The sequence below is a fragment of the Aquarana catesbeiana genome, linkage group LG05, assembly GCF_042186555.1.
Source record: "Aquarana catesbeiana isolate 2022-GZ linkage group LG05, ASM4218655v1, whole genome shotgun sequence".
In the NCBI taxonomy this organism is placed as follows: domain Eukaryota; kingdom Metazoa; phylum Chordata; class Amphibia; order Anura; family Ranidae; genus Aquarana; species Aquarana catesbeiana.
The window spans coordinates 396,009,344-396,035,891 of NC_133328.1; the positions used below are offsets into that span (position 1 = coordinate 396,009,344).

At 43.2% G+C, this 26,548-nt stretch overlaps 1 protein-coding gene across 1 annotated transcript in view; it reads right to left on the reverse strand.

The window, feature by feature from the left end:
• DTNBP1 (dystrobrevin binding protein 1) overlaps positions 1–26,548 on the reverse strand; it is a 321,745-nt gene that overhangs the window by 158,074 nt on the left and 137,123 nt on the right. The window contains exon 7 of the mRNA XM_073631098.1: positions 22,769–22,791. Coding sequence (XP_073487199.1) covers positions 22,769–22,791 — 23 coding nt within the window. The remainder of the gene's footprint in view (positions 1–22,768; positions 22,792–26,548) is intronic.

The window sequence follows — 26,548 nt, forward strand, 5'->3', positions numbered from 1 at the left end:
CAATCTAAGGTCCCTAACTCACATTCATACATACTAGGGACAATTTAGACAGGATCCAATTAACCTACCAGCATGTCTTTGGAGTGTGGGAGGAAACCGATTGATTTACAGGGAATGTGAATATCAACCCTTATTGTTAGCAGATGTTTATCACATTTATTTTAGTGCTGACTGGACGCATTTCTTTAAAATTCTGGCCATTAGAATGCATTAACCAGCACAACTGCTCATTTATGTGCATTTTTTCTGCACCTAAATGCCTGTAAACACCTGTGTGTGCATCAAAACAGGCTAGCCTGGAGGGGTGTTTAGAGGCAGAAGAAAAAAAATGTCAAACACCAGTAAAACAGGCATTTTTGAGCTGCAGTGTGCATGAGGCCTAAATCTGTTTCTACGACAGAAAGCCTAATGGCTTTTTCGTTCCTGGACACTGCAGTTCATTATTTAAAATGGCCATGCTCAGAGAGAACAAAGCTGGTAAATTAAGACAGACTAAGTGGAATCATGTTACTATAATTAGTGATGCACTGAATATTAAATCTCTCTTTTGTTGGTTTTCCCAGAAAAGACAATTTTACACAGAGCTGACTATTTAGAGTATTATTTTATACAAAGACAATACATAGACAAAGAGTAAAGCAGTGACACTAAGGCGGCGTACACACGGGCGGACTCTTCGACCGGACTGGTCCAACAGACTTTCCCATGGACTTTTGAACGTCCGGACTTGCCTACACACGATCACACCAAAGTCCAACGGATTCGTACGTGATGACATACGACCGGACTAAAATAAGGAAGTCGATAGCCAGTAGCCAATAGCTGCCCTAGCGTGGGTTTTTGTCTGTCGGACTAGCATACAGACAAGCGGATTTTTCAACCGGACTCGAGTCTGTCAGAAAGAATTGAAGCATGTTTCAAATCTAAAGTCCGTCAGATTTTCCACTGGAAAAGTCCGATGAAGGTCCGATGAAGCCCACACACGATCGGATTGTCCGTCGGACCAGTCCGGTCCAAAAGTCCGCTCGTGTGTACGCTGCATCAGACATCTGCAGGCTATAGAAAATATCCTGTGTGTAGAAGACAGAATCTGTAAGATGGACAGAAGGTGTGTAGACCTGGGATATCCAGTTAGGCACATGTGATTTGGCTTATATTCTTGAGGTCTTAGTTTTGTTAGTCTGTTTCATCATTTATAATGTTATGCACGATGGGGCAAGTATTAAGAATGTTAAAAAGAATTTACAACTGTATATTTGTAAAAGCAACTTGTACTCAGAGACTCTCGTGGATAATATGCCTAAAAGGGGGCAAAAAACAAAGACAGTAGGATGAGCATGAAAAGGAGGTTTATTGAAACAAATACAAACAGATTTAATCAGTCAAATGAACAAAAGACTGAGACATCTCCACGAGTGGTTCTGGTATATACCTGGAGTAGCATGAAGGCCTTCAGTTGCCTAACCTCTTGATAACGTGAACAGGAACCCCCTAACGAGAAGCCACAGAAGCAGCCCCTATCCTGAAAAAATGACCCGAGTATGACTTAGGGTCCAATCCCAGATTCCCCTAAGAGGGTGCGGCAATGCTTTAGGAAAAGCGCTGAGGTGAGAGGAGCCCGTGGAATGGCAAAAGTGGACTCTCTGGGTTCATTGACTAACTGGGCCAAAAGCAGATCAAAAACTGAAACTCAGCACCAGCTAGTGCCGATCTTAAAGAACCTGATGTTGGTACCAGCTCCTGTCTGCTGCATTTTACAAGCATCTAGGTGCAACTGGTAGTGGTCGGGGTACCCGACTAACTGCTTGATGGAAAGCAAACAGGACTTTGCCCCAGTACGAGTGAACTCACCTGGTCTAAGAAACGCATAGAAGGCTAAATATATGGCTGCTTTGAACACAAGACTTGGTAGCTGCCCGAAAGGGGACCGGGTAAGTATGACCAACATGCCCCAGAAAATATGCCTTGTGATTGGAAGCCTGATAGTAGGACTGGGGGGGTTGCTTTTCTGACTTCTGACTGTCCTTTAGAATGGCCTTAATAGAATGTGCTGACAACATCGAAGGCCTATCGGGATGCTGTAAGGAAGCGAAGTGCTGGATAACTGCCAAGTATCCCTTGATGGTGTTGTGAGACAATTTAAGCTGTGAGTGACAGTAGGCCACAAAAGCCAAAAGTTGACTGCTAAAACAATCCGATCTACGGTACAGTGTCTGAAAAGTCTTCCAGGCCGTGTTGTAAGCCTTCCTTGTGTTGACAGATAGCGATCTGTCGATCAGTCCTAACACACCAGCCCAGTGAGAATCTAATCCACCCTCAAGAGCGAGAAATGCGGGGATGGATTGGCACAGATGTCTGCGTCTGGCACCTGCTGGAAAAATAACCGATAATTAAATCGGGATAGAGCGTCCGCAGCTGTATTCTGTATGCCATTGATAAATCTGCAGTGAATGTGGAAATTAAACTGGAGAGACAGCCAAATGAGTCTGCGTACGAAAGCTATGATGGGCAGAGAACTGGACCTACCCTTTTTAATAATTTAGGAGGTTGCCTGATTGTCCGTAGAAAACACCACAGTGTTGCCTGTCCACAAGTGACCCCATACCTGTGCTGCAGACAATATGGGGTAAATATTGAACAAAGCAGACCTTTGTGGGAATTGCCTGACATTAGTCCGACCATGGCACCACCAGCCACTGTGTGCCAAAAATAGCTGCCTAGCCTCTGGTGGCTGCATCATCAGTAAAAACCCGAGGAGACAACACCAAAACCGCAGACATGAACATGGAGATGCCGTTTTGGTGGAACTCATCCCACATGTGCAGTTCAAAGCCGCAGAATCTAACTTGACCCTAGAATCAGAGTCGGGGGGGGGGGGGATTAAAGATCTACCCTGGGGAATGATCCTCATAGCAAAGTTTAGCATACCCAGCAATGATTGCAAATATCTTTCCTGGAAATGGCTTGAGAAATTGTAAACCCATGGATCCCTGATCCTGGCTAACTTATGCGCAGGCAAACTAGCCTGCATGGACCGAGTATCTAACACTATCCCCAAAAAAGTCAGTGTGGTAGACGGGCCTTCCATTTTCTTACTTGCCAGTGGAACATTAAGTGCAGAAAACACAGCCACGAGCTTCTGTAGATCAGCGGGAGAACTGTTCAAACCCTCGATCGGAAGGTAATCGTCCAAATAGTGGATGACATCCTTACAAGAGTTTCCTATGTGTGAGAATCTAACTTAGTGCTTCAGTAAAAACATCAAAAAGCCAAGGGCTGCTTTTGGACCCAAAGGTGAACTTGGTAGCGAAATAATAGACACCCCTCAACCTAATGCCATGCCACTGCCAGAGAGAAGGCAGAATAGGGAGTAGCTTGAAAGCTTCTGAAATGTCGGCTTTGGACAGCCACGCATTCCTATCCATGCTGATAATGCGTTGGATAGCCTGATCTACAGATGCATATTTGAGCAAAAACTCCAATGGAATTAAGGAATTTAGACTAGGCACATGAGAATGAGGGGCTGACAAATCGTAAATCAAATCAAAGTTTATTAGAAAATTTCCCCTTAACCAAACCAAGAGGGTTGATTCTACAATCAGGGAAAGGCAGTATGGAGAACGGCCCTATGACAAAGCCCTTTTCAAGCTTGGTCTGGAGCAGCAAATCCACCACCTCCATGTCTGTGACTGATGACAACAGATTTTTACATTTAAATGTGCATTGTGGTAATGAATGAAACCCATGTGAAACCCTTGAGTGAAACCCTTGAGTGAAACCTTCCACCAAAAATTGACATAACGTGAGGGAAGGATGGGAAGCCAAACAGGCCTGCAACAACAGGACAGTGATGTGGCTTAGTCATGTACACTTAGCTAGCTTCAGTGAACAGGCAGCTTGGGGTGAGCTCTGTAGCAGCTGGCACAGACATGGAGAAGGCGACACTGGCTATAATTGCAGGACCCATGATTAAAGTTATTGCAAATTTGTGACTTGCCTAAAAACTGAAATCGGGTGGCCAAGTTTATCAAAAGTAGCCGAATGATCTGGGGTTGGTAGCAAACTCGAGGGTGCCCTGGAGGTACGTGGTAGAAGTCAGTCATGGGGCACCAGTAAGTAGTATGTGTAGAAGACTGGCATGTAGCACAAACTGGCGACCTCAACTCGGCAAAACAGCTGTGTATCCATGTTGCCCCAGTCAGTAACTACCTGGTGCTGGGCAAAAATAGCTGCGGCTTTAGCAGAAAAAGAACAATGGTAATCTTTGCCCCAGATCCTCTACTGCATAGAGGTAGAGATCAAGCTCCTCCCTTCTCTGAGGACTAACAGAGCAAATGACATCCCTGAAAATGCAAGGCCAGAACAAAATCCGGAATGGAGAGCTTGCGGTTAAGTCTGTGATCCCTGGTTTTGACTAAAGCTAAATTAACATCTTTGCCATCCTGAATGTCCTTTTTGATATTCGCTGGAATGAAATGAGCCAGGGTTACTGACAGCAAGCTAGTGCCTTTACCTGCGGCTAACGGAACAACCAAGGGGGTCATGGAAACTGCTGACATGCTGGGAATAATGGGTTCCCCCGAGGCTGGGCATGGATGGTTCTCCAAGACCTCAACCCTGGCCCGTAACTCCTGAAAAGATGTTGCCAATGAGCTCAGGGTGGAGTGGATCTGTGAGAGGGATGACTCGACCGAAAGAAGGGTGACTTGCTCAGGAACGGAGCTTTATGCACTAGGAAATGAAAGTCTAAAAAGTTCTGCTTTGCGCTCTGAAGCCGAGTAAGAGATTCCCCTGCGTTGTAGTTCAGCCATCAACCTGGGGATGGTCCAGGACCTCAGGGAGGGCGAGCTGCCATGTTCAGAACCCCTAGCTGGAGAAGGAGGGATGAACACGAAATCTTCAATATCCGCCACCTGAGACATGACCTAATCAACTGAGAAAAATTTTAAGCGAGCAAAACATAACTCACGAAAACAACATATCCCTCTCTTCTTTTTTTTATCATAAAGTGATAGTTGGTCAGACAACCAAAAATTTGTGAGGAAGTAGGACTGAAAACGTGTCAGTTTGTGATATCGACATGACAGTGAATGAATGGCCAAACACACGAAACACACACATCCCCCTCTGTTTTTTAATTTTATTACATTTTTTTTTTTAACCATGCGGTGAAAGTGGGTCAGATGAGTGAAATATGTGTAGAAGATGGACTGAAAGCGTGTTAGTGAAATGGAACTAAGCCGAGTCACCCGCGGCGTAGCAGGCAAATTAAAAAAGTACACTCAGGTCACGGATACCTGAAAATGTGTCAGGTAAGATATCAGAGCAGTGAAATGAAATGTCGAAATGTATGGCGTGTGTGAACCGGATAAGGGGACTTGCCACTGCACAAGTCAATTAAAAATGATCATCTCCATCCATTCATACCCATAAACGTTGAGGGTAACAATGTGACGGTGAAATGCCGTGAGATCTAATGAGTTAAAACTAACCTACCCATGTTGTGATGAAATGACAGTTTGGCTGAACAATATCCATCCTGAAACACGCTGAAAGCGAGGATCAAATATGACCCCCTGGGTCCAGATGGTCATGCAGACACAAACTTGACTGCGGGTACTTACTGCGCTTACTGATAATTTGACCTGCAACCCGGATCGTGGCTAAAACATGTAAGCAACTCAAACCAGGGTTTGGAAAGAAAATGCAGCTGGAAATGACGTCAGGCGGTCGTGCCAGAAATGATGCGTCACGAGCGTCTAACACTAACTTTCCTCCTCGCGCTGAAAAAAAGCCGATCACCGGTGGCCGTGAGAGGGACATCAGTCCCGATCACATAGATCTGCCGCCAGATCACCAGTGCCCACCTATGCCCCCTGCCAGTGCCACCTAGCAATAGGCAGCAGTGCCACCTACCAGTGCCCACCAGTGCCACCCCTTCAGTGTCCACAATCGGTGCTTCAATAACAGTGCTGCACATCAGTGCCACCTATCAGTGCCACCTACCAGTGCCCATTAGTGCCGCCCATCAGTGGTACCTATCAGTGCCCATCCGTGCCACCCATCCGTGCCACCCATCAGGGCCCATCAGTGGCCTTCAGTCCCTTCTTATCTGTGCCTATCAGTGCCGCCCTAACTGTGCCCATCCGTGCCCACCAGTGCCGCCTCATCAGCGCATATCAATGAGGGAGAAAAATTACCTGTTTGCAAAATTTTAAAACAAACTATGAACAATGATTTAAAAAAAAAAAAAAAAAAAAAAAAAATTCAATTTTTTTTGTTTGTTTAGTAAAAAATAAAAATCCCAGCTGTGATTAAATACCACCAAAAAATGGGAAAAAATGATAAAAATTTCATTTGGGTACAGAGTTGTATGACCGCGCAATTGTCATTCAAAGTACGTCAGCGCTGAAAGCTGAAAATTGGTCTGGGCGGGGGGGGTTTAGTGCCCAGTAAGCAAGTGGTTAAAAGGCGTGACTCCTAAAAATACAGTCCCGCCTTCCCACTTGTCAATATAGGTGTACATTTAGAGAAAGTGCATTTAGTAGTCTTATTTTTCTTTCAGCTGTGCTTTTTAAATTGCACTAAATCTGTTTGTATGTTTTTTTCACACAGCTTTTATTACAAACTAAATATATCTGTATGTTTATTCTACACATAAGTGTTCATTGTCCTGTCACTAGTTGCTGAGCAATCCCAAACCACTTCAATCAGTTGAATCCACTAGTTCGCTTCTAAGTAAGCTTATACAACATAACAATGATTATAAAGTCTCGTTTTTTTTGCTTAAAAAATAACAAAAATGTTATAATTACCTGCTCTGTGCAGTGGTTTTGCACAGACAAGCCCAGATCTTCCTCTTCTCGGTTCCCTCTTTGGTGCTCCTGGCACCTCCCTCCACAGCAAGTAGCTTGCTATGGGGGCACCTGAGCCGAGCCACAGCTTTGTGTGTCCATTCAGGCATGGAGCTGCGGTTCGGCCCCGTCCCCTCTCTCTTCTGCTTGGCTAACTGACTTTGATTGACAGCAGTGGGAGCCAATGGGGCCCCTGCTGTGTCTCAGCAATTTAGGAGGGAGAGTCCCGGACGGCCGAGGCACTCGTGGACATCACTGGATTTATCGGGCTTAGGTAAGTATGAGGGGAGCTGCTGCACAGAGAAAGCTTTTTATCTTAATGCATAGAATGCATTGAAAAAAAAATCCTTAAAGTGATTGTAAAAGCAGAAGGTTTTTTATCTTAAGTCTACTCCCTCTCCTAAAAACATTACATCTTAAAAGTAAAAGTTTTAGCAGTACATACACAATAATCCAACAAACATTGTATAACAGGTACCTTCTGGAGCACTAAGGTACTTTAACCACTTAAGCCCCGGACCATTTGGCTGCCCAAAGACCAGAGCACTGTTTGCGATTCAGCACTGCGTCGCTTTAACTGCGTGGACATGCAACATGGCTCACAAACAAAATTGACGTAATTTTTTCCCCCACAAACAGAGCTTTCTTTTGGTGGTATTTGATCACCTCAGGTTTTTATTTTTTGCGCTATAAACAAAAAAAATTGCGAAAATTTTGAAAAAAACACATTTTTTACTTTTTGCTATAATAAATATCCCCAAAACATATATAAAAAAAACACTTTTTTCCCTCAGTTTAGGCCGATATGTATTCTTCTACATATTTTTGGTAAAAATCCCAATAAGCGTTTATTGCTTGGTTTGCGCAAAAGTTATAGCATCTACAAATTAGGGGATAGTTTTAGGGTATTATTATTAATATTTTTTTTTTTTACTAGTAATGGCGGCAATCAGCGATTTTTATCATGTCTGTGACATTATGGCTGACAGATCGGACACTTTTGGCGCGATTTTGGGACCATTCACATTTATATAGCGATCAGTGCAATTAAAAAATGCATTGATTACTGTGTAAATGTGACTGGCAGTGAAGGGGTTAACCACTAGGGGGCAGTGAAGGGGTTAAGTGTGTCCTAGGGAGTGATTCTAACTGTGGGGGGGGGACATGGCTATGTGTGACACGACAATGATCACCGCTCCCGATTACAGGGAGCGGTGATCAGTGTCCTGTCACTAGGCAGAACGGGAAAATGCTTGTTTACCTCTCAGTGAGAGTGCGGGTATCCCCGCGGACATCGGGTCCGCGGAACCCGCAATCACACTCACGAAGGTCGCAGCGGGCGCACGCACCCGCAAACCGCTTCTTAAAGGGCAATGTACGGTATGTTAATCTGCCTGTACGTGCCCTTCTGCCGACGTATATCGGCATAAACCGGTCGGCAAGTGGTTAACAGGTAAAGTCAGTATTTGCATAAGACTAGGCAGAATAGGCTGCTCAAGCACTGAACAGAAAGGAGGATAAAGGAAAAAGCATGTTCACCGCATATCCAGAAGTTCTTTTTTCTTTACAGAGTCATCCAGGGCCCAAGCAGGAAAATGTGAAGTAACCATGTTATTTTTCCATTATTTAGAATAATTGTTTGTTTTTTTTTGTTTTTTTTTTAAATTGGTGTCCTTTCAACAGAGATTCACCATCTCATATATGGTCAAAAGGACAGAGTAATGGGAAATTAAAAACATTATAAGTTGATTAATAGATCAGCTTGTGTGCAACCAGGATACCCATACATGGATCAAAATTTGTCTGGTCCCTGCTGAACTAGCCAAATTTTGATCCATGTATGGCCAGCTAAAACTTACTGAGCCTCTGTTGTACGCTTTAAGAACTCATTCACATGGCCATTCATGGCCATACAGCGGAATTAAGTCTGAAAATTTGTACTGATCACTATGTTGGCAGACCTGTGGGGAAGTGCATGCACTTCTGAACAGTATTTTGCAACTTTGCTTTTGTGCAGCTATTGTCAATATGTTTACGTTACATCGACAAGTCTGCATCTATTTCTCAAGCGTTAGTCACACTGTGTGCCTGATGTATGCAGGAAAAAATGATGTCTGGTTGTTGACAACATTGCCAATTATTTTAGCATCGTTAGTGGGATTGTTTTCTGTAGGAAGATTACCCAGTCGTGATATATTAAAGTTTTGCAATAAAGGATGATTTTATGTGCATTTGGCTTCTCCTTAGACCAGAGGTAGGCAATCTTTGGAGCATAGTGTGCCGAAAAATGTTTTGAATGAAATTATGTGCGCCAGGTACAAAAATAAATAAAAGTCATCTTCACACTTTCGATCACGAAAAGGAATTTTTATAAAGAAAATGCTGTAAGAAAGTAAGAAATGAGCATTGAGCGATCAATGGTAAGTGGTAAAGTAAATGATGACTTCCCTTACCCCAGAAGAAGTGTGCTGAGAGGTAAGTACAGTAAGGTTGAAATTATATACAAGCTGAGTGTTTCTATGAAATATACAGTTGTGTGAGGGGATAGTGATCATCCTAATAAAGTTCTCTCAGATCACCCTAATTTCTGCACCTTCACACTTCAGTTCAACCTCAATTCCTGCATCTCTGCACCGCAGACCACCCAAATTTCTGCACCTTCACACCTCAGATTACTTCAATTCCTGTGCCTTCACACACCAAATCGGCTCCAATTCCTGCACCTTCACACTCAATACCTACACGTTCACATATAGGCCCACTGTTTTCAGAAAACACCCCTGACTCGAGCTCAGGACTGTGCATCTATTCCCGATAGTTGTATGTGACATCACATACAGGCACCTGGGTTCACCCCAATTCCAGCACCTTCCCACCTCAGATCAATTTCCTGCCCCTTCACCCCTCAGATCAGCTCCAATAAAAACAAACAGGTAGCTGACTATTTCAACAAAGTTCCATGAAGCTCATCAGTAATTCCAAAAACTGTGATCTTTCTGAGATCCCTGATTTTAGTACTTTCAGCCAAGCGATTAATCTTCCTCCTCTGGTGGGTAGGGCTTCGATTGGTTTTAGCACTGGCCAATCACAGTCCCCTGCAGACAGGCACCCCGATGTCCTCCCCATCACAGAAGCCGGATGGATCTTTGCTGCTGTTGCGAGTGACAATCGCAGCTGCAGCAAAGACAAAAAAACAAACAGTGTTTACAATCCTGCACAGTGCGTGTGGGCACAGTGCCCTTCTCCCCTTCCAGTGAAGCTGCAGGACGGGGAATTCTAAGATCAGCATGCAGTAGCGCGGCAGAAGCTCTATCTCACTGAAACTTTCCTGCACCGCTCTGCAGATGGGAAGTCATCATGCCAGCAAAAGCGGCTTCACGTGCCACTTGTGGCACACGTGGCGGGGTTGCCAACCCCTGCCTTAGACCATTTCTTACTGTGTTTAACACTTCACAAAATATTACCTGGTGGAATCGTTTTAGCTAAAATTGGGCTCATATGGGACCACAAAGCGTGGCAATAGAGCTTCTTTGTGGGAATCTGCTATTGTGCCATAAAAATGAATTATGGGACTCTTCTCCTTAGTGTTTTCTGAAAGCCCAACACAGACACTATTCCTCCTTAGCTTATTTCAAATTTTCTTTTCATTACTGTGCCTCTAGTATTTTCTTTTCATTACAGAGTTTTTGAAAGGGACTGGGTTCATAAAGAACTTATCTTAGGGTTAGGTCAGTTTTGATCTCATCCATTTTGCTTATTAAAAGTAGTGTAGTTCTTAGGGATAGCCTTAAAAGAAGTTCAGCATTTTTTTTTTTCAAGTATCAAACTTACCTAGGTGGATGCGGCATTGGTCCAATGCTGCATCTGTCCTGCACTGGCTCCAAGACAGAGAACAGAGCAATCAAAGACCACTGATCTTTGGGTTCACAGAGCTCTGTGAGCAGAGCGTTGGTGACTGTCAGTCTCACTGGAGTGCTGGGCTGTGGAGGGAATGGGATCGGCTGGCTCAGGCTCTCAGCAGCTCGCAGAGAGGCTGAATCAGGTGCTGGTCCAGGGTTGTGGACAGATCCCAACCATACTGTTGCAATCTTGTCCCAGCCTGGACCAGCTCTGACATCAGTGGGCTTCACCCCTCTGTGTGCTGAAGATGGGTCACAGCAGTGCAAAAGAACTGCACTCCTGTGATCCACAGGAGAAGTACAGCTAAACGAGCTTTGGCTGTACTTCTCCTTTAAGGCTATAGGAAGGATGACAGCTACATAAGAGTCAGAGGAAACATGTTGGAAATTATTCTATTATTTTTAGCTGAGGCTGAGTGTACTTTCACCAGGGACTGCAAAGTAGAGTTGCTACAGTCATCAGGAAATAGGTTCAAAAATTAAAGGCCAGGGCTTGCTTGCAGTTTGGTGCTATTTTTGCAATTGTGGGTGGAGGTGGGACGGCAGGGTGGTTAAAGGTACCTTTGGATTCGGCAAAATTAGAAGCACGAGCGCTCTTGTTGCCAGTTTGCCCAACCCCCCCTCAGTAGCATGTTGGTTAATTGCAAATACAGTGGCTAATTTTGGAAAATTACAGAAAGGAAAAACGCAAACAATAAAACATACTAATGGAAATATAAAAATATATAGAAATAAACGTGCAGCGCTAACCAAAAAAGTGAGAATAGAAATAAAACAATGATGAAAGTGAATACAGTGAAATTGCTCAACGCAATATACACCTGTGAGGTATACCAAAATGTCCAAAGTGAATACACTAAGTTCAAGAGTGTCCAGAGGTAAAAATTGACCTCAACGTATTAAAGCCCAAAAAACAGAACACTGTTAATAGGTGTACATGGAAGGAGTCTTCTCAGACGAGAGAAATGCTTGAAAATAAGATGTTGACTGAAGACTGGATATCACAGCAATCAGAGGTAAAACGACAAACTTGTAGAGTAAATACTCTTACCAGATCATGTGGGACATATCTGCCATACGGCAGTACATCTATCCGAGCTTGTGGGAATGATCTCCCTAGGTCACGATCTCCAGTGGGTGAAGTTGGCCTGAGTCACGGTCACCGATAGTCAGGGCAGTCGCCGGTGGGGGTTATCAGCTCGCTCACACACTCTCCCGTTCTCGGCAGGTTCAAGGGGTCAGAAACGCCCCATCATGGAAATATTCATGGAGGAAAAAGAAAAGAAGGGGCTCCACATGGCGTAGGTCAAAAATTTTTAAAGGGATTGCCCCAGTTGAAGGCTTTTGAGTCGAAACGTGTAGGACGTTTGAGCTTCCCACATTGCCATTGATTTTTATTCAGTGATCACTTTTATCTGTAAGGTTTTTATCCAATAAATCCCTTTAAAATTTTTTGACCTACGCCATGTGAAGCCCCTTCTTTTCTTTTTCCTCCATGAATACTTCCATGATGGGGCGTTTCTGACCCCTTGAACCTGCCGAGAACGGGAGAGTGTGTGAGCGAGCTGATAACCCCCACCGGCGACTGCCCTGGCTATCGGTGACCGTGACTCAGGCCAACTTCACCCACTGGAGATCGTGACCTAGGGAGAACCTCCGGGGAGAATACATGGGAGATCATTCCCACAAGCTCGGATAGATGTACTGCCGTATGGCAGATATGTCCCACATGATCTGGTAAGAGTATTTACTCTACAAGTTTATGTCGTTTTACCTCTGATTGCTGTGATATCCAGTCTTCAGTCAACATCTTATTTTCAAGCATTTCTCTCGTCTGAGAAGACTCCTTCCATGTACACCTATTAACAGTGTTCTTTTTTTTGGGCTTTAATACGTTGAGGTCAGTTTTTACCTCTGGACACTCTTGAACTTAGTGTATTCACTTTGGACATTTTGGTATACCTCACAGGTGTATATTGCGTTGAGCAATTTCACTGTATTCACTTTCATCATTGTTTTATTTCTATTCTCACTTTTTTGGTTAGCGCTGCACGTTTATTTCTATATATTCTATATAACTTGGTTTGTTTGTGTGCTAGCTGCTACATATTACCGTGTTCACATAGTTTTATTTTGGTCAGCGCAGCCTCTCATTTATATCACAATGGAAATGTAAAAACACAAAATACAATTGGTCACAGCAAATGCTCTATCCAATATTCAATGTTGAAGGACTAAATATCAAATCATTTTTTTTTTTTATGACCATTCCTCGCATTACATTTTGTAATTAGGATATTGTGAAGTGTATGTTACCCCAACATTTCATATTCCTGATATGTGCCTGCTGTACCATGTTAAATAGTATTCTGTTCTCTCTGTATTTCTTGCTGTGCGAGAAATACCTGGTGATCCTGCAAGTCCCCCAGCATTCCTGTTTCAAACGGACATCGCTAGGCATAGAAGCACATCCTTCCCAGCATGATCAGTTATTTGGCTGTGCTCTGCCCATCCTCCAATGGTCAGACTTGTGCCGACACGACCCCCAGCACAGCTTTTTACTGGGAAGGTCAATGCTCTCTCTCGCTATGTCCCCTGCCGACACCCCCTTTCCCGCAGTCTCCACCCCCCCCCCTCTCTCTCTCTAACCCCCTTATGCAGCTGAGAACAGTGGTTATATGTCTTCACAAAAAAAAAAAAGTATTTATATATGTAGCGGCATCTCCGACTTCCAAAGGCCCAATGGTGACCTCCAGAGTCAGGGAGAGCAGACATCCTTCCTTGTAGTGTGAGTTATTAGGCATGATGGGTGTATTGCAAGAAACATGGGCGCCAGTCACTTTTTGGAATGCAAGAAAAGAGATTTATTGTCTCTTAAAGTGGAGTTCCAACCCCCCCCCCCCCAAAAAAAAATAGTAATGTGTTTAAAAAAAAAAAAAAAAAACATTTGGAGAACATTTTTTTTTTTTTTACTCACCTCTAAATGCCTGTTGCTAGGGGGTCCCTCGTAGTCTGCCTCCTTTGGTGCCTGGGCTCCTGACGTCACTTCCCTCGGCACAGGAAGGAAGGGAGATCGCCTCTCTACCCTCCCTCGTCAATCATCTGGGATACGTGACCGGTCCCAGATGATTGCGGGGCCAGTGACAGCGTGCGGCGCGGCTCACGCATGCGCAGTGGGTGCCCGGCTGTGAAGCCACAGCCGGGCGCCCACAGTCAGAATGCCGGTGGCGCCAAGCGGGGCTTCGATCCCCCGCATCGCTGGACCCTGGGACAGGTAAGTGTCCAATTAAAAGTCAGCAGCAGCAGTATTTGTAGCTGCTGACTTTTAATTTTTTTTTTTTTTAAATGGGAACCCCACTTTAACAGAACTGGGGAAGAGAGGTTTAGGGCCAGGACACCCTTAGGCAGATGCAATAGTAATTGGCAGACTCCGAGACAAAATAATAGGCAGACAGCTATACAGGTAGAGGGCCTTTAAGCTGGATGCAGCAAATGTATTTGTAGAACTGCAATCTCTTAAGGCAACTGAACTTTGAACAGTCAATAGAGATCCTCACACGTAACTCACAGTAACCCATTATAGATCTTTTCTCACATCTCACAGTATCCTACTGTAGAACATCACTCACTGAGCTCCCGGTCTCTCTTTAGACTTCAAGATACCAGACAGCACTGGATCCTCTGAGCTCTTCCACAGCTAACCCACTGTAAACTCAAGCTTCACCCACGCTAACCCGCTGGGTCCCTGGCTAGGCGCTCCCAGCAGGCCAAAGGACCAAAGAGACCCCTGCCAATTTGCTGAGTCAACTTACTCACTCCTAGTCTGGATTCCCTATGTCCTTATCATTCTACTGCCACAGGCAACAATGCCACCTAGTGACAGAAGAGAGGTGCATCAAATCCAGAGTTAGGAAAAAAAAAATGTGAATCCACTATCAATCAGCCAGGATAGTTACCACCTAGCAAGCTAAATTTGTTAGCAACCCAGCCTACCATCAGGGTGCTACATCTATATACACAGTATATAGACACAAACCGTTTGCCTTGCATTATTATTTTAAAATGAACGGGTTGTTTTACAAGGTGAGGGTTAACATATATTATTATTATTATTATTATTATTCAGGATTTATATAGCGCCAACAGTTTACGCAGCGCTTTACAATATAAAAGGGAGACAATACAGTTATAATATAATACAATACAATAGGATTAAGAGGGCCCTGCTCAGAAGAGCTTACAATCTAATAGGGTGGGGTAGGTGGTACAAAAGGTTGTAACTGTGGGGAATGAGCTGGTGGAAGTGGTAGGAGATTAGTTGGAGACGTGATAGGCTTTCCTGAAGAGATGAGTTTTCAGGGATTGCCTGAAGGTAGCAAGAGTAGGGGCTAGCCGGATAGATGGAGGTAGCGAGTTCCAGAGGATGGGAGAGGCTCTGGAGAAATCCTGGAGACGAGCATGGGAGGAGGAGATGAGAGAGCTTGAAAGCAGGAGGTCTTGAGAGGAGCGGAGAGGACGATTTGGGTGATATTTGGAGACAAGATTAGTGATGTAGCTTGGGGCAGAGTTGTGAATGGCTTTGTATGTTGTGGTTAGAATTTTGAATTTAATTCGCTGGGTGATTGGGAGCCAGTGTAGGGATTGAAGTAGAGGGTTGGCAGACACTGAGCGGTTGGTAAGGTGGATAAGTCTGGCAGCAGCATTCATGATAGACTGAAGAGGGGATAGCCTATGGAGCGGTAGGCCAATGAGAAGGGAGTTGCAATAGTCAAGGCGAGAGATAACAAGGGAGTGAATGAGGAGCTTGGTGGTTTCATTTGTTAAAAAAGGGCGAATTTTAGAGATGTTACGGAGGTGAATTCTACAAACTTTTGACAATGATTGGATTTGAGGCTGAAATGACAAGTCGGAGTCTAGGATTACACCTAGTACCCTGGCGTGAGGGGAGGGACTGATGGTTGCATTGTTGATTTTGATGGAAAAGTCATGGAGGGGGGCACGGGCGGGGGGGAATATTAATAGCTCAGTTTTAGAGAGATTTAGTTTAAGGAAGTGGTGCGACATCCATGCTGATATGTCAGTTAGTAAGTTAGTAATGCGAGAGGAGACTGAAGGAGTGAGGTGAGGAGTAGACAGATAGATTTGGGTGTCATCAGCGTATAAGTGGTATTGGAAGCCGTGGGCAGTTATTAGGTGACCAAGGGAGGTGGTGTAGATAGAGAAGAGAAGGGGTCCAAGAACCGAGCCTTGGGGGACCCCCACAGAAAGGGGCAATGGAGAGGAGGAGACAGAGTTGTAGGTGACACTGAAGGAGCGCTGTGATAAATAGCCAGAGAACCAGGATAGAGCAGAATCTCGGAGGCCAAGGGAATGTAGTTTATTGAGAAGGAGCGGGTGGTCAACAGTATCAAAGGCCGCAGAGAGGTCAAGTAGTAGGAGTATGGAGTACTGGCTGTTGGTTTTAGCAGTTAGTAAATCGTTAGTGAGTTTTAGTAAGGTAGTTTCCGTGGAGTGCTGCGAGCGAAAGCCAGACTGTAAGGGGTCAAGAAGGTTATTTTCATTGAGGTAGGAGCTAAGACGGTTGTAGACTAAGCGTTCTAGAAGTTTAGAGGTGAATGGGAGTAATGAGATGGGTCTTAAGTTGTTCAGGTCGGTAGGGTCCAGTGAGGGCTTTTTAAGAATGGGAGTGATCTGTGCATGTTTTAGAGGGGAGGGGAAAATGCCACTAGAAAGGGAGAGATTGAAGATGTGGGTGAGGGAGCATAGGATAGAAGAAGAGGGTGACCGTAGTAGTTGTGAGGGAACAGGATCCAAGGGACAATTGGTTAGGTGGGCATTCAAGAAAATTTTTGTAACCTCTTCCGTAGTAGCCAATTCAAAAGAGGAGAGGGTTGAATGTGCTGCTGGGCAAGGTATGATGGGTGGGGAAGATGTACGCACAGTAGAGATGTCCTCACGAATTGCATTGATCTTGTCTTTGAAGTGATTGGCAATCTCTTGGGCAGTGAGTGAGTTAGTGGGTAGAGGGGGTGGTGGACGAAGCAGAGAGTTAAAGGTTGAGAAGAGCCGACGGGGACTGGATGACAAGGAATTAATAAGAGAGACAAAGTAGGCTTGTTTGGCAGCATGGAGGCATGAATTGTATTTTAGAAGGGCAGATTTATACAGGGTGAAAACTTGCAGGCATTTGGTTTTACGCCACAGTCGTTCAAGAGCACGGCAATGTCTCTTGAGATTTCTAGTGTTGTCAGTTTGCCAGTTGTCAGTTTTTTACATGCTACTTTAATAGCATGTAAAAAAGAAAGTTTAGAAAATAATGTCATAATGCAAGTGCTAAAATATAAGAATGCAATTAAATAAGACAAACAGGCTGTGCTTCTGTGTTATCCAGAATTGCATCCTCTGCACTTGACCGACACCTACCTAGCTGCCAATCTAGTTAAGTGCTTACTAACTGAGCTCCTGCTGTCCATAACTAAAATTTTATATACATCCGTGACACTTGAGAGTATATTTACCAGAAATAAATGTGACAATCTGGAATTATTGCACACAGCCTGCGCCGGGGAATGAAATACAGGATCGGATTGGTTTCTAAGGGAAATGTGCCAAATCTGTTTACTTCAATTTTCTAAATCAGCCGACATGTTCCAATAATCCAGGCAACTGTTTTTTTTTTTAAAGGAGGACCAAATAAAAAAACAACATAAACTAAAGCACATCCTGTTATGTGACAGCAAACCAACCTGAACAAATCAGTGACTGCTGGAGGTGCACTGCCATTCCTCATAATTAAACTGCAATAGTCTTTTCCCTCCGGTTCTTGAGCTCTAATGTACCATGTGCAATTAAAGTAGCTATTAGTGAAGGAAGGGTTTAGAGAAAATATCACTGTCACAATGCTGTATAATCACTCACAAACAGCGCCTAAACCCAAAAGAATACTCCATCTTGGATGTGCGGATAACTACAAGCAGCAGAATGCACCACCAATTAAAAAACAATGGGGAACCACAGGTAAGTAAAACAGGGCTTTTTATTTTTTTGCATCTATTCAGATGCACAATAGAGACTGATGATAACTAGGCTAACACTATGGAAAAAATGATAACAGACATCTGAAAGTGAATGTTATGTTCTCTTTACTATAAAAGAATAAAATCTTCATATAGTACTTTACAGACCATGTATGGGATTTTCATCTGACTTTCAATTAAAAAAACAATAGCAATCTATTATCCCTTTAAATGCCTCTCTTTTTCAAATTACCACATTAGGGTGAAAATACACAAAAAAAAAATCTTTCAATTGAGATTGTTTGAACAAATTTCTATGGCAACTGATCATCTAGTCCAGGGTTTCTAACCCTAGCATTCCTCCAGAGGTTGCTCCTGACCAATGAGCAATTTCTGCCTCTCAGATAAGTTCCCACTGATACCATTGATCCTTTTAGCGATCTGTAAGGAGCAGCATTCTTGCCCCTGGCCATCACACCAATGCAGGGGGTCTCCAAACTTAAAAAAAAAAAAAAGGGGGACAATTTACTGTCCTTCAGACATTGAGGGGCCGGACTGTGGCCAGTGGGAGTAGAAAATGCCCCATCTTTGTTTTTAGTGGGAGTAATAGTGCCCCATTGTTGGGATCAGTGGGGGGAATAATGCCCCATTGTTGGGATCATTGGAACAAATAGTGCCCTATTTTTAGTATCAGTGGAACAAATAGTGCCCTATTTTTAGTATCAGTGGAAGGAATAGTGCCCTATTGTTGGTATCAGTAAAAGGAATAGTGCCCTATTATTGGTGTCAGTGAGAATAATAGTGCCCCATTATTGATATCCGTGGGAGGAGCAGCAACCCATCATTGGTGTCTGTGGGAGGAATAGTGCCCCATCGTTTGTGTGACAAACTGTGGTATCAGACCCCTGACAAAGGGCTGGCCAATCTCATACAGTGGTGTCACTTACGTAACAATGCCACCATCAGCTGCACCCTGAAAAAAGTTTTTCCAGATCGCGGGACCACAATCTAGGTGCCAGCAGCCGGAGAACAACTGTCACTGGGTTAAGTTAATTAAGCAATTAACCCTCTAAACTGCCACCACCACCTTTTTACCAAGGAGGAGGAAACTCACAATCAATAACAACTAAGATTTTAGAATAAATGTCTAACACACACACACACAGTCACCACAGACGGGTATATTCAGTGATTTATATGACAGTAGCGCTCCTAAAGAGACAGGGATTCTTTTAGTTTGCATTAGAGCCTTGGGGACAATTTCAACACTTTCCAAAATGGGGTTTAATAATGAAAAGGTCAAAATTGTACAAATAAAGTATTTACAGAAAAAGGAGGTTACAACAAAGCAAAGAGACAATGAAGCAACAGGGAAGAAATAAAAAGGAGTTGAAAATGAAGCATACTTGCAATGTCCAGTTTCAGTATGGTAAATTGGCTCTCATAACTTGACAGGTCTTCAGTTGCTTGACGGTACACGAGAGCCTTCACAATGTGCTAGCAATCCCCTTTTCTCTGCTATCAAAAGGGGTGTTGGCAGAGGCCATCTGACCAAGCGTCTGAGAAGGGTTGCTGGGATATCACCACATTTATGACCAAGTGCCAGATACAGTTTTCTATAGGTATTCATATCTCTGAATACCTACCGTTGGCTAACATGCATATTATTGTCCAGAATGAAATTAGCTTAGCAATGGCTATAAATATGTTAGGTCTCTGATGTCCAGTTCACCTAGGAGAGGTGCTTCTAGGGTATTGATGTTTGGGCTCAAAATGCTACAAATTAACTGAGGGAGGTAAATACAGTAAAACCTTGGTTTGAGAGTAACTTGGTTTGAGAGCATTTTGCAAGACAAGCAAAATTTTTAAATACATTTTGACTTGATATACAAGCGATTTCTTCATATACAAGTAGCGTCATGTCACAGCTGAGTATAAAACAGAACAGAGGCGCCTCTAAGTGTAGCAATATGGTTACATTTAATGAAGGTACAACATTTAGTAAGTCACATGGTTGATGAATAAAACAGGCACATAAAATTATGCAGGCATCCGGGGTAAAGCTGTCCACATAGACCATCCTCCACACCACCATCGACGTCATCCCTTCCACGCTGCGCTCCATGAGTGCTTCAAGCCTCGCTTTCAAATCGCTCTACTGCAGGGTAGTCTTCCCGGTCATGATTGCAGACTGACAGCGGTAAGAGCCGGCAGTGCAGAGGATGGTCTATGTGGACAGTTTTACCCCAGGTGCTTGCATACTTAGATGTGCCTCTTTAATCATCAACCATGTGAGTTGCTAAATATTGTACCTTCATTAAATGTAACCATATTGCTACACTTACAGGCGCCTCTCTTCTCTTTTATACACTGTAGCTCCTGCTGGATTTTGCTTTGAATCCCCTTGTAGAGGCTGCCATTTGTGGATGGACATTTTATGGTTACACAACATCACATTGCTATAATCTTTTTATATGGACTATAAACTGAAGGATTTATGAATAAATGGTTGTGGAACGAATCATCTGAGTTTGCATTATTTCTTATGGGGAAGTTTGCTTTGATATACAAGTGATTTGGATTAAAAGCATGTTTCCGGAACGAATTATGCTCGCAATCCAAGGTTTTACTGTATGTCTATATTCTGGCTGTGCTGTCATGATTTTAGAAGTTATGAAATATACTGGGATGATGCATTCTACCGAGAGACAGATGTGTGTAGTCTACCGATTTTAACTAAGGTATTTATGACCCAAAGTCTGTTAACTCTCTTCTCATTTAAGCAGGCAAGCCTCACAGTTTTAGGAGCACTGAGATGTGTATTGAAAGATAAGAAATGTCTGCCATGCAGCTAAGGGTTGTGGATTGTATAAACTGAAAAGAGGGGGGAGGAGAAGAGAGGAAAAAGGTCACTGTGCTATGGCTTCTTATGACAAAATGGTATGGAAGACTTGTGACTTAAGGAAAATGGCTGCCACACACACAGCTATTTGTGTGCCCAGTACGCATGACCATTACAGTTAGTGTCAGCGGGAGGAATGGTGCCCCATCATTAGTGCCAGGTGTGGATGGAATAGTGCCCCAAGGGCCAGATAAAGGCAAAGGGTCATATCCGGCCCCAGGGCCGCAGTTTGGCGATCATTGCACTAATGTATCATGAGCTGTAGATAAAGTACATATTTTAGCAGGGGTTCCCTGAGAGCGTAAAGTTTTTTCAAGGGTTCTTCTCTGTTGAAAAGGTTGAGAAAGCTGATCTAGTCACTCAAAATAGGGAAACAATTGAAACTGTAAGGCTACTTTTACACCGAGGCGCCTGTAAAGCAACTCTCCTGTCACTCCAGTGTGAAAGCCTGAGGGCTTTCACACTGGAGCGGTGGGCTTGCGGGGCGTTAAAAAAAAAAAAAAGTCCTGCAAGCCACATCTTTTAGGCGCTTAAGAAGTGCCCCTGCCCATTGAAATCATTTAGCAGCGCCGCCAAACCGGCGCATTTAACCCTTTATCAGCTGTTAGCGGGAGTTAAAAGCACCCTGCTAGCAGCAGAAAAAACAATGGCAAAGCGCCGCTAAAAAGCTTTACCGCCGATGCCTGCCCGCCCCAGTGTGAAAGTGCCCTAAGACCCCATTCACACTGAGGCGCTTTTACGCTAAAAAAAAAAGCACCTGAAAAGCTCACAAAAAACCTATTTCCATTAAAATCAATGAATGCTTTCACACTGGGGCAGTGCGCTCGCGGGGTGGTGAAAAAACGCCCCTGTCCATTGAAATTAATTGAAAGCTCTTCAAAAGCACTCAGTGTTTTACTGGCAGTTTAGAAGTGCCTCAGTGTGAAAGGGGCCTTAGTGGAAGGCTGCTATAGATTGCTGAATTCAACGCAATAATTATACGTGACAACATTGTGCTGGATAAGCTCCAAGTTGCAATTACCATGGCTGCCACTGTAAAGTGAGTACACGCATTAAAATACAGGGAAAGATTTCATCGCCCCTCCTAGGATGAGCATGCCTGAGAAAACTACAGCATTGGAGCGACACCATCAAAATGAATTTATGTGGATTACAAAGTAAACGGTATATGCAAAATGTAGGGAGAAATTACCACTTCCGCAGATCTGAAATTTGAAGAGATTCTGTGACCAGAATATGTGCAAGAAACGGACATGTACATAGTGTCATAGAGCCATAAGATCAACATGCTCAGAAGTGCCCCTTTTTTTCTGGGGCTTCAGCGAAGTCAGAGCAGACATTATCAACCCCTTCTAAAGATGCTAGTTGTCTGGCTAGTACACTGATCCAACTTGAGTGCAATAAGATTTGATTCACTGACCTGGAACAGGTATGCAAAAAAAGTTATATTGTTTACATGACTTTTTTCAGGTAAGAGGCACAAAGTATTAAGGGCAAGAGTGTAAACATGAAAGCGAGGAACCTAGAATTTGAAGAATGAGTCACAATGTGAGAAGGATTAAGTGGCACCCACACACATTGACAGGCTCTAGGATGAGTGTTTAGTCCTCTGGAATGGGTTCTGGAGCCCAGAGGCTTTGTAGAGAGTTAGAAGGAATAAAGTCTTCAATCCCAAGTTCATGTTTTGCCAGCAAACAGCACACTGCAAGTGGGCACAGTCCTTTTAGGGCAGATATGGCAACAATTCAAGACTAGGTTTCTGCCCAGGGCTCTGGGTGGCAGACAAGTGCAACTAGATGTGGATGTGTGCACAGAGAGTTTGGAGTTTAGTCTGGAGGATAGAGATGAGAGCCAGAGCAGCACGGCTGCAGAATGGAAGCCTGGAAGCTGAAGTATTTGCTTCTGGAAGAGAGATGCTACACAACCCCTAGTGGGTAACCCTTTTGTGTTTCTGTGAACTATTTTTTAAACAAAAGTAGACAAAAACAGCCCTGAAATGAAAGTTTTAGTGATCAGAATATGCCCTTAAACCAATACATGTAAGCCAATTTCCCACAACACATGATAAAGATATAAACATTTTGAAAAATAACTTACCTTTAACACTCTCCAGCTCCTTCCTGTAAGAAAACAAATACATATTTTAACACATTTCAAAACTAGGTAGATATTATGGCTGCCTAAAAAACACTGTTATTGTAAACCTGGGGTAAGTCCCAAATCAGTGAGCTTAAATAGAATACTGATGAACACAGTTAGCAAGTGGAACAAATATAGTACAAAGTACAGTTTGAAGACAGGGAAGGGGCATATGCTAAATACATAGTTTTGCCCCTTTAAAAACTAGCTGGCAGATTTCACTTGCAGAACAAAGACATGACAAAGAGCATTGCAAACTGGAATTATCTCACTTCCTGGCTCTCTGGAGCCTTATTGTAGCTGTTCTAATCCCGTCCACAAAGCTCAAAGTGTTCTATTCTTAAAACAGACACATTGAGTCTAATTTTATATTAAATTTAACAGCCTCAATTCTGCTTCTTTTAGGTCTGGATTAAATGAATAGGTAAAAAGCTATTGTGGGGGTACAATATTTTGAGAAGAGTTCTATAATTGGATTTTATTGCTGTGAAAGCGCTCATTAGTGGAAACAGCAGAAGTTACAAATTCTTTATCTGTGGTTGGTGGTTTAAATGTTCATCAAGCTGAATAGAAATGAATGCAGACTTAAAGCAAACTAGCAGGTTTATGCAGTAAAATGGTGCCAGGTGAGACTTTCTGTACCCATAGTTAAAACATCTAAATAGTTGGATCACAGGATAAAAATCTGATTATTCATCATACAAAATGTATCATACATAAATATATGACAGCTCATTGTATCAAGGACACTGCATAACGTTTTGCAATACAAGAATAGAGGCATTGACAGAAGATTGAGGGACATGACCTTTGAGAGACACAGTGCACACCATGGGAAGAATATATACCTCATTAATTAGGACGCATTTTTACACACTTTATCTGCAGTTTTAGAAATAAGGAGCATAGAAATAGCTGTGATTTACATGTAATCTTTTATTTAAATGGATGATTAGGAAGTTGTAAGCCTCTTTAGGGATATGGACACATATCCATTGTTCACTTAGGCCCGGTTCACACTGGTACGTTGCCAAACATCGCATGTGATTTGCAGTGCACTGCTGTTCACATCACATGCGATGTCTGTGCAATGCGATTTCAGCCATACAGATAGTATGGCTGATATCGCACCGCATTCAGTCCAAACACGCACAGGACCCTTTTTTTTGTTTGGACCAGAATCGGATTGCATGGCTGTTCACACCTGTGCGATCCGATTCATGTCCGAACCATCAGTTCGCAGTGCGATATGCAAGCTGAACTGGGGGTGACTTTAACAATGTATTGACACTCCCCAGCAGTTTGCATATGGCAGTGTGAACTGCCATGCGAGTCGGTGTGATGCAGGAACCAACAGTGGATTTGCAGGGTTCTCGCATCGTACCAGTGTGAACCGGGCCTATAACAGAACTTCAGACGGTATATGAAAATTAGTATTAGATGACTTATAAAGAACACTTCACGTTGAGCAGTCAATAATGGATTTTTAAATGTTTTTTCTATGTGTGGTGTAAGATTTAATAAACTGTGTATATTTAGGATATAAACAGACATGAGCCCACTATGTATAGATTGTAAAAATGAAAGCTGAACTCCAGGAATTCAGCCACCTTGTAAAAATGTGCTGGATTACTGGGGGTCAACTCTAACGAGGTGCATGCCACCTTGTGGACTTATCTGTTTAATTTACAACTGACATTTTTAATGAGCCCTGGGAGCATAGTTATTATACTTTTGACGCTCTGGCGCTGGACTTTCTGGCCTCAGCTTAAGCGGCTGCATTATCGCATGCAGCTGCTGTGCCTGCCTTTCCACTCCTCCTGCCTCCTCACAGAGCACTTTGCGTCATGTGAACCAGTTCACAGAATACAAAACCTACTGTGAATGAACATCAGAGGGGATAGGTAGGTAAAGATGCTATGTGTGAGAAGCCAGCTTATCCCCTCTCTCAAAGCACCATAATAGCTGTAATTCTGGTGCCCCACAAAACGGTTAGTTGCAAATTAAAGAGATAAGTTCATGAGGCAACATTCACCTCGTTGGATTAAACTCATAGTAAGCCAGCTTACTAAGTTTACAAAGTAGCTGGAGTTCAGCTTTAAGAGTTATACTTTTGACAGCTTAACCACTTCAGCCCCGGAAGGATTTACCCCCTTCCTGACCAGAGCACTTTTTGCGATGCTGCACTGCGTCACTTTAACTGACAATTGCGCAGTCGTGCGACGTTGCACACAAACAAAATTGACGTCCTTTTTTTCCCACAAATAGAGGTTTCTTTTGGTGGTATTTGATCACCTCTGCGGTTTTTATTATTTGCACTATAAACAAAAAAAAGCGACAATTTTGAAAAAAAAGCAATATTTTTCACTTTTTGCTATAATAAATATCCCCCAAAAATATATTTAAAAACTAATTTCTTTCTCAGTTTAGGTCGATATGTATTCTTCTACATATTTTTGATAAAATCGCAATAAGTGTATATATTGATTGGTTTGCGCAAAAGTTATAGCGTCTACAAAATAGGGGATAGATTTATGGCATTTTTATTAATAATTTTTTTTTTTTTTAAATTAGTAATGGCGGCGATCTTTATCGTGACTGCAACATTATGGCGGACACATCGGACACTTTTGACACCATCGTCACCATCATCATTTATACAGCGATCAGTGCTATAAAAATGCACTGATTACTGTGTAAATGACACTGGCAGCGAAGGGGTTAAACACTAGGGGTCGATCAAGAGGTTAAGTGTGTCCTAGGGAGTGATTCTAAATGTGGGGGGCTCACTACAACATGACAGAGATCACTGCTCCCGATGACAGGGAGCAGTAGATCTCGTCATGTTGCTAGGCAGAACAGGGAAATGCCTTTTTTTCATAGGCATCTCCCCGTTCTGCTGCTCCGTAACAGGATCGCGGGCCCCAGGCAGACAGAGTCCGCGGGGGACACAGAGTATGCGGCGCGCGCGCGCCCACAATGCCGCAATTTAAAAGGGACATACCTGTACGCCCATTTGCCCAGCCATGTCATTGTGCCGGCGTACATCGTCGTGCGCTGGTCGGCATGTGGTTAAATAGCTGGAGCAATCCATGTTAACAACTTGCTTACTGGGCACTTTTTCCCCCTTCTCCCTAGCCAATTTTCAGCTTTCAGCACTGTCACACTTTGAATGACAACTGCACAGTCATGCAACACTGTACCCATATGGCATATTTATGATTTTTTTGACACAAATAGAGCTTTCTTTTGGTGGTATTTAATTTACCACTGCTAAATAAACAAAAAAGACTGAAAAAAAAAATGTTTTTTCAATAAAATTTTGCAAACTGACACTGATGAGGCACTGGTGGGCACTGTTGGGACTGCACTGATAAGGGGAACTGATTATCAGTGTCCTGATTATTATCAGTGTAGATGTTCCTTTAACACAAGCCAGGTACATTGTCAGTGTGAGGAAAGGAAAGCCAATAACCGGCTCGTGTTTACATCGGTGATCAGCTGTCACTGGATACAGCTGATTACGTGGTAAAGGGCCGCTGGGATTGGTCCTTTATCCCGATCTGTAATCAGCTGAGTCCGAAACTAAAGATTTTATATTTAGATTGGGAAATGTATGACCAGATTACGGGGTAAGGGTCATTTTTGCAAAATACAAATAAGTATCTAAATCAACAAATGAAATAGAGATGTGTCCAGTATAACAAATTGCCAATAGCAAGAGACAGTAGACACAGT